The sequence below is a fragment of the Wolffia australiana genome, chromosome 19 (genome assembly GCF_029677425.1).
Source record: "Wolffia australiana isolate 7733 chromosome 19, ASM2967742v1".
In the NCBI taxonomy this organism is placed as follows: Eukaryota; Viridiplantae; Streptophyta; class Magnoliopsida; order Alismatales; family Araceae; genus Wolffia; species Wolffia australiana.
This window is the reverse complement of record NC_135853.1, coordinates 9,523,721-9,532,846: the sequence shown is the minus strand read 5'-3', so window position 1 is coordinate 9,532,846 and position 9,126 is coordinate 9,523,721. Positions and strand designations below refer to the sequence as shown.

Here is a 9,126-nt window from a genome sequence, read left to right as displayed (position 1 = left end):
CCCTTATTTCCGATTTGTTCACATCACTCTTTGCACTTTTCATGCTAAATTACATATACTGCAAGTACCTTCTATTTTCCACATGTCTCTGTGAGATTCAAGGTTACACATGATTAGCTCGTAATGAGTCATTTTGATCTCATATATCACGAGATCAAAATGACATGAAACATAATGGTTAGAGTATTTAATCATTGAGCTTACTAAATGCCTAATCATGACCCACATGTGGTGGTGTGAAACATGAAATTAAATTTAACAAAATAAAACCATATTTAAAGATCAAAATAAGTAGATAAATGGGCCATCCTTTAAAGATTATTTTTTAATAGATAGAGTTGCCCAAAAATGATAAAAAATATAGGAAATATCCACAAAATTGATTTTTGCTTGATTAATTCAAGGTAAATATTTTTCTGGTGAAAAAAATAATTTCTTGATGGAAATGAAAAGAAAAATATGTATAATTACTAGAAAAATAGAAAAATTATAAAGTCACCTCAAAGGCTATTATAACGAAATGTTAATTATGGTTGATTATTTTCTATTAATAAGCATGTTATCAAGTTTCTTGAGGAACAAATAAATCACAAATTCAATTTGTACATAAGTGATTCAATCCATTTGGTCAGTTACGATTCAATTTATCTTTTGTTGCACAAATCATCTATGGATCAAATCATGCACAAATCATGGACTCAGAGTCCAACATAGTCAAGATCAATACTCTCTTGCCATCCTCTCCACTCCACTTCCAGGTTTTGAAGGTGTTCAAAATTTGCAAAAGGTATGCCCTCACTTGTCCATTTATGAGCAGCTGTCTGGCAGCCCAACTATCAATCTAGGAGATTTTCTCAACTCTGATAGATATTTATTTAAGGCTAATCAGTTATTCATTCCATGCACCTTCCTGAGAGAATTTATTATCTAGGAAGTTCTCCAAGGAGGTTTGATGGGCCATGAAGGACAAATAAAGACCCGTCAAGGTATACAGGACCTTTTATAATGTAAATAAATTTAATTGTTTTACACAGTATTAGATAATTAGATTAAGCTGAATTAGTGAGCTGTACTCCAATATATCATCTACTTCATAATAACCAATTATTAAGTATGGTTAAGTAATTTGTGAAATCATTAAGAATTATTCATCATTTAGTTTTAATCACTTCTAGCCACTGAAAATATCTTCTTTTAGATACAAGTTTGTGTCACATCTTTATAAAAGAGACTTGAATTATCTCATTAATCCTGGAGGTGATATTATGACATACTTAGTGGAGAAGGCTGTGACATAACCCATTGTGAGATGGATAATTCATAATTATGTCATCAATTATGTCCTGACATTCTTATTGGACAGTTTTATTTCCCTCTTCCCCAAAGAAATGATTTGTTTATGAATATTTGGAAAATACTATTCATTCCAAGTTCCATGAGTCAACTCCCAAAAATTAATAGCTTAAAATAATAGAACCCAGAATTTGCTTCCAAAAAAACCATAAACTCAACACACTTCCAATAAAGTGAGTCAGCAAACTCAGCATCTGGGTCAGATGCAGACCAATATGACTTATAATAAAGACTAGCTAGTAATAATCAAACACGTAAACCTGTATTCATTATGCGAGTTAGTGGCTAAGATTAAATATAAGTTTAAATCTAGATAAAACCAAAGATAGATGGCTAGATTAAATCCAGATAGGAAAACATCTTAACAGCTAGGATTAAATCTTAATATATGTGTTATATTTAATTATAACAGCTATGATTACGTTTAGTCACTAACCAAATATAATGGCTACTCTACAGTATTATAAATAAAAACAAATCCAATGTCAACCGTGTCCAAAATATAACGATCTTAACTGATTCCTGTCTTCGTTGTTCTTCTTCCTTCTCCTCTCACTCCCTTCTTGTTCTTGAACCAGAGCGATTCTCTACACTTCCCAGCTATTTTCCTTATTTATTCATGTCCGCATGGATGTATGTTTGTATGCACATATGCATGTATATCTCTTCTTCAGTCGTTTCAAATAAGATGAAGGATACTAGAGCACGCGTTGGGCAAGGCAACGTTGAAGCCCACCCACTCAAAATCCAGCCTGAAGCGCATTTATACGTTCATTTACTGTTCAATCAATGACTTCGTTTTCTTCCTTCGTTGTTTTCCGCTGGAATCAACTGTCAAATTAATTTCAAGCTTTCAAGTTCCATGAAAATCACGCTGACAGCGATAACTTCCACGAACAATTCCCAAGGCTAAGTTTCATCCTTCATCTTTTCAGATAGAGTTCAGATGAAACTTCCTCTTTAGAACATACCCTTCTCTCTTTTATTTATACGTTGACCCTATGATTTAGACTGTAGTGTGGTCCAATGTATACGGAAAAGTTTCATTTCCTCTGCACAAAGATTCATGCTCCGTTAGACGAAATAAGAGGCAGTTGGGACAAAATAAAACACTCGTTCTGGCTCCTGATTCCCTTTATTTGATGTTAGTGTTTTTCTTCCCGAATCAGATGTTTTATAATTATGTGGGTTCGTTGATGTCTTTCCTCTTTCGGATCTGTATTCGACGAACCCGTTTGGTTTGTTTTAATGAGATTGAACGATTTTGATTTGATTTTGATTATCCAGAAGATGTAAGTTTAAGAGAAAGATGTTTGATAGAGAAACAGAGAGAACTCTCAATGCTTAATGATGATGGGTCAGGTTAAGTGATCTTCTTTCTGTATTGAATGTATTTTTTGCGCGTTTCTTACTGTTTTTTGGATCTCATGCATGTCTGAAATCTTTATATCTCTCTCAATAAATCTATTCGGTTTATAAATTGATGTATGTTATTCTTCTTCAGAACTCGCCTATAAAGCTGGCCCCTCCCTCACTCCTTCCCATTCTACTCTCACTCCAAAGAGAGAGAGAAAAGGGGAGGTAGAAAGAGAGATAGAGAGAGAGAGAGAGAGAGAGAGAGAGAGATAGTGCACAAAGAAAGACAGAGGGAGAGAGAGAGATAGGGAGGTAGAGAGATAGGGACACAGAGAGAGAGTGTGAGGAAGAGAGAGAGATAGGGAGGTAGAGGGATAGAGACACAGAGAGAGAGAGGGAGGTAGAGAGAGAGATAGTGACTGATAGACAGATAGAGAGAGAGATGGAAGAAACGAAGGGTAAATGGAAGGAGGATAAGGAACTAAGGAAGGGGCCATGGACAGCAGCGGAGGATCGACTGCTCGTCGAATATGTCACTACTCACGGTGGAGGCCGCTGGAACGCACTCGCTCGCAGCGCCGGTGATATGACCATCACATCTCTCTCTCCTACTCTTTTCGTCTCCTTTGAATTTCTCATCTGACACGATATAAGTGCTGACGGTGATGATAATGATCGAAAAAACTCACAGTTCCTTTTTCTTCCATTGTCTCTGCAAATTTCATTCTCTCTATCTATCTATCCATCTATCTATCTATCTATCTCTCTATCTCTCTATCTCTCTATCTACCTCTCTATCTATTTATCTATCTATCTCTCTATCTTTATCTCTCTATCTATCTTTATCTAAATCTCTCTATCTATCCCTGTATCTATCCCTCTATCTATCTATCTCTATCTCTCTATCTATCTATCTATCAATCTATCTATCTACCAAGCCTTTCCTATTCCTTCACTCCATCCCAGACTTATTCCACACTACATCACTTAACCTATCTCTAAATCTCTCTTATTACTAATATCTCTCACTTTCATGCCACTTACACATAGTCCATGTTTATGCTTACTCCTAACTCTCTCTCTCTCTCTCTGTCTGTCTCTCTGTGTCAGTCCAACCCATAATTCATGATAGTTCTCTCTCTCTCTCTCTCATATTTCATGTTTACCGATCTGACCTGCTTGTCCTCTCGATCTCAACTCTGTTCAATGCGTTACTTAAATTAGTAGCATATCTCTTACTCAAATTAAATATTTACGCTTGCTGATGTCGCTCTCTCGCTATAAACCTCTCAACTCATCGTTCATGGTTACAGAACTTCTCTCTCGTTCTTACTCTCTCTCTCTCTCTGGTTCTTACTCTCTCTCTCTCTCTCTCTCTCTCGTTCTTACTCTCTCTCTCTCTCTCTCTCTCTCTCTCTCTCTCTCTCTCTCTCTCTCTCTCTCTCTCTCTCTCTCTCTCTCTCTCTCTCTCTCTCTCTCTCTCTCTCTCTCTCTCTCTCTCTCTGGTTCTTACTCTCTCTCTCTCTCTCTGGTTCTTACTCTCTCTCTCTCTCTCTGGTTCTTACTCTCTCTCTCTCTCTCTCGTTCTCTCTCTCTCTCTCTCTCGCTCGTACTCTCTCTCTCTCGCTCTCGCTTTCTCTCTCTCTCTCTCTCTCTGGTTCTTACTCTCTCTCTCTCTCTCTGGTTCTTACTCTCTCTCTCTCTCTCTGGCTCTTTCTCTCTCTCTCTCTCTCTCTCTCTCTGGTTCTTACTCTCTCTCTCTCTGGTTCTTACTCTCTCTCTGTCTCTGGTTCTTACTCTCTCTCTCTCTCTCTCTCTGGTTCTTACTCTCTCTCTCTCTCTCTCTGGTTCTTACTCTCTCTCTCTCTCTCTCTCTGGTTCTTTCTCTCTCTCTCTCTCTCTGTTTCTTCCTCTCTCTCTCTCTCTCTGGTTCTTTCTCTCTCTCTCTCTCTCTCTTTTTCTTTCTCTCTCTCTCTCTGGTTCTTACTCTCTCTCTCTGTCTCTCGTTCTCTCTCTCTCTCTCTCTCTCTCTCTGGTTCTTACTCTCTCTCTCTGTCTCTGGTTCTTACTCTCTCTCTCTCTCTCTGGTTCTTACTCTCTCTCTCGTTCTTTCTCTCTCTTTCTTGTCTCTCTCTCTGGTTCTTACTCTCTCTCTGTCTCTGGTTCTTACTGTCTCTCTCTGGTTCTTCTCTCCTCTCTCTGGTTCTTTCTCTCTCTTTCACTGTCTCTCTCTGGTTCCTCTCTCTCTCTCTCTGGTTCTTACTGTCTCTCTCTGGTTCTTCTCTCCTCTCTCTGGTTCTTTCTCTCTCTTTCACTGTCTCTCTCTGGTTCCTCTCTCTCTCTCTCTGGTTCTTACTGTCTCTCTCTGGTTCTTCTCTCCTCTCTCTGGTTCTTTCTCTCTCTTTCACTGTCTCTCTCTGGTTCCTCTGTCTCTCTCTCTGGGTCTTACTCTCTCTTTCTCTGTCTCTCTCCCTGGTTCTTCTCGCTCTCTCGCTCTGGGTCTTACTCTCTCTTTCTCTGTCTCTCTCCCTGGTTCTTCTCGCTCTCTCTCTCTGGTTCCTAATCGCTCTTTCTCTGTCTCTCTATCTGGTTCTTTCTCTCTTTATCTCTCTAGTTCTTACTGTCTCTCTCTCTAAATCATTTGTGCTTACTTGCCCGTCCTCGACATCTTGTCTTATTCTTCACGTACGTTGCTGAACCTATCTGCATATCTCTCTCTTACTCTTATTCCATGTTTACGCAGACTCCTGTTTCTCTCTCGCTTTCAATCTCTTCAGCTCGTAGTTTATGGTTACAGAAAACTCTCTCTCTCTACCCATCTCCCTTTCTATCTCTCTATACATATCTCTTACTCTCGCTCTCCACACATTTCCCTTTCAACTCTCTTCACATATCTCTTACTCTCGCTCTCCACACGTCTCTCTTACTCTATATCTCTCCACATCTCTCTTGCTCCCTCTCTTTCTACACATCTCCCTTGCTCAGTCATCCTAAATAAACCTCTCTTACTCTCTCTCTCTCTCTACACATCTCTCTTACTGAGTCATCCTAGCTACACATCTCTCTTACTCAGTCATCCTAACTACACCTCTCTTACTCCCTCTCTCTCTAGACCTCTCTTTTACTCAGTCAGCCTTATCTGTACAGCTCCATTGTTAGTAAATTCTCTTACTTTTCATGTCTCATATTCCATGTTTAAGCCCTCCTCCTGATTCTCGGTTACAAAACTCTCTCTCTCTCTTTCTCTATCTCTCTCTCTCGCTCTCTCTCTCTCTGTCCCTCTCTGTCCCTCTCTCTCCCCCTCTATCTCTCTCTTTCTCTCACTCTCCCTCTCTCTCTCTGTCTCCTCCTCTCTCTCTCTCTATCTATCTCTCTCTCTCTCCTCCTCTCTCTATCTCTCTCTCTGTCTCCTCCTCTCTCTCTCTATCTATCTCTCTCTCTCTCTCCTCCTCTCTCTATCTCTCTCTCTCTCTCTAACGCACAAAGGGAGAAACTGTCCTAACGAGAAAGAAAAAATTGGTCAGGCCTGAAGCGCACGGGCAAGAGCTGCCGGCTAAGATGGCTCAACTACCTCCGCCCGGACCTCCGGCGTGGCAACATCACCGCTGAAGAGCAGCTCCTCATCCTTGACCTCCACTCCCGCTGGGGCAACAGGCCAGCGCCAATAAAACCCTAATTCATCATCTTCTTCTTCCTCTCCCAAAACCCTAATTCACCATCATCATCTTCTTCTTCTGGAAAAACCCTAATTCATCTTCTTCTTCTTCCTCCCCCAAAACCCTAATTCATCATCATCTTCTTCTTCTTCAGGAGAAACCCTAATTCATCTTCTTCTTCTTCCTCCGCCAAAACCATAATTCATGTTCTTCTTCTTCCTCCCCAAAACCCTAATTCATCATCTTCTTCTTCTGGAAAAACCCTGATTCATCTCCTTCTTCTTCCTCCCCAAAACCCTAATTCATCTCCTTCTTCTTCCTCTCCAAAACCCTCATTCATCATCATCATCTTCTTCTTCTGGAAAAACCATAATTCATATTCTTCTTCCTAAAAGTTATATTTCATCATCTTTTTCCTCCTAGAAACCCTAATTCATTATCTTTGTCCTCCACAAACCCTATTTAATCATATTTTTCCTCCTAGAAGCCCTAATTCACTATCTTCCTCCTCCCACAAACCCTATTTCATCATCTTTTTCCTCCAAGAAACCCTAATTCATGATCTTCTTCCCCCCACAAAACCTATTTCATTATTCTCTTTCTCGACAAACCGTATTTCAGTATCTTTTTTCCATAAAATCTAATTCATCTTCTTGTTGCAGCTAAAAACCTAATTTCTAATTTAAACCCTATTCATCATCTTCTTCCTTTGATTTACCTTAATTCATAGTATTCATGCTCCCATAATCCTAATTTACCATCTTCTTCATCCCGCATATCTCAATTCATCGTCATCTTTCTCCCACAAACCCTAATTTTACCATTTTTTCATCTCTATAAGTAGTCTTCTTCTCTTCTCAATAGAAACCCTGATTCCCCATCTTCTTCCTCCCATAAACCCTAATACATCATCTCTTTTTGTCTGCAAACCCTACTTTTTACTCTTATTCTTACCACACACTCTATCCAAAACTCTTCTCCTTCACACCTCCCTTAATTCATCATCTTCAACCTCCCCAAATTCTGAATTCATCATCTTCCCAGAAACATTAATTCACCGTCTTCTTTCTCCCAAAACTACTACTATATCATCTTCTTCCTCCCACAAATCCTTAATTCACTGCATCCCTCTTCCCACAAAACCCTGATTCATCGTTTCATCATCACCTCCCTCTTCCCACAAACCTTAATTTATCTCATTCTTCCACATTAAAATCCCTAATTCATCATATTCTTCCTCCCACAAAACCTTAATTCACTGCATCCATCTTCCCAAAAAACCCTAATTCATCGTCATCATCATCTTCCCTTTCCCATAAACCCTAATTCATCACATTTTTCTGCAGAAAAAACCCTAAATCATCATATTCTTCCTTCAAATCTTGCTCAGATGGTCCAGAATCGCACAGCACCTCCCAGGAAGAACAGACAATGAGATCAAGAACTATTGGCGAACAAGGGTGCAGAAACATGCCAAGTATCTCAGATGTGATGTCAACAGCGACCAATTCAAGGAAGCAGTGAAGAAAATCTGGATACCCAGGCTCTTGGAGAGGATCCACGTGGCCGCTGATGTGGCAAGGGCAGCCACTGCTGATGTGGCAAGTTCATCGATGGCATCAGAAGTTACAAGTGGCTGTAATTCTCAAACCATTGAAGGTTGCGTGGGAGAGGATCTTGAAAGAGGGGAGATAGTCATAGATGGAAGTGGGTTTGTCTCAGAAACCCTAACAAGCCCTGATGACACATTTAACCAAGGATTGAAGGAACTGTATCAGGGTTCATGGGTTTTTGATGCAGAGGATGATTATTTAAAAGCTGAGAACTTGTGGTTCTTAGAGGATGACTCCTGGTTCTTCAAGTAGCATCCTCATTTTCTTTGAATGGTGAGTTGAGTATGTGTGGAAGAATTCTTTGGATCAGGTAGAAGGAGGAGAAGGAAAAGAAGAGAAGAACTTTTTGAAGTTACTCTCTGCTGTATTTCTTCTTTCTGATTTCTCTGTTTGTCTCATGTAATGCTTTTCTGGGAAGGAATCCGGCATTAATCATAGTTTTGAATCTTCTCCAAGATTTTTTTATGTTGGGGTGCATTTATGGAGGGCAGATGACTCAGGTTTCTGGTAGTAGTAGTGGCATACTTTGTCCATGATCTAGGATTTTTTGGACACCCTAGAAGGGGGTAAATTGGGATATATACAAATTATTTCAATAAATTTTCCAAGTTAATTGCTTATGTTATTCTATAAATTTTAGCACAAAAATATATGAAATGTGATGATAATTTTCAAATTGGTTTGACCAGTTCTTGACTTTAACCTGAGGGAGTATCCTTTTTTCCAGAAAATATTGATTTATTTATTAATTAAGCACAAAAATTTATGAAATGAGATGATAATTTTCAAATTTTTTTAACCAGTTCTTCAATTTAACCTGAGGGAGTATCCTCTTCTTCCACAAAATATTTATCTCCCACACTGTCAAGCTTAAGAATCTCCCATGAGGGAGAGTTCACATGATACAAAGCATAAACTGCAAAAACTGATGTATAAAGGATACAAGTTTAATTTTTTTTTTAACCAAATCAAGTAGATTATAATTAACCCATTCTTTCAATTCAGCTCACTCATTTTGAAGCCGTGAATCTAGGTAAATTTATATAAATTTAAGTTTATAATATTCATTGAATTATCATTATTTTAGGTTGAATATTTATTTCTCTGTGGTCTAACTTCCCCTAGGGCTGACTTCCCTGAAGGATTAA

The 9,126-nt window shown here is 38.9% G+C and overlaps 1 protein-coding gene across 1 annotated transcript; it reads left to right on the top strand.

The window, feature by feature from the left end:
* The first annotated feature begins 2,893 nt into the window (after positions 1–2,893).
* Positions 2,894–8,443, top strand: LOC144715842 (transcription factor JAMYB-like). The gene is made up of 3 exons (XM_078590847.1): positions 2,894–3,290; positions 6,234–6,363; positions 7,756–8,443. Exons 1-3 carry the CDS (start codon positions 3,152–3,154, stop codon positions 8,228–8,230), a joined length of 744 nt encoding a protein of 247 aa, XP_078446973.1. The 5' UTR covers positions 2,894–3,151; the 3' UTR covers positions 8,231–8,443.
* Positions 8,444–9,126: the final 683 nt, after the last annotated feature.

What these genes read in the sequence shown, in the direction of transcription:
- LOC144715842 (XM_078590847.1), top strand. Translation starts at nt 3,152, where the DNA reads ATGGAAGAAACGAAGGGTAAATGGAAGGAGGATAAGGAACTAAGGAAG. An exon ending in CGCACTCGCTCGCAGCGCCG is followed by an intron (nt 3,291 to 6,233) that starts GTGATATGACCA and finishes AAAATTGGTCAG; the next exon opens with GCCTGAAGCGCACGGGCAAG. An exon ending in CACTCCCGCTGGGGCAACAG is followed by an intron (nt 6,364 to 7,755) that starts GCCAGCGCCAAT and finishes AATCTTGCTCAG; the next exon opens with ATGGTCCAGAATCGCACAGC.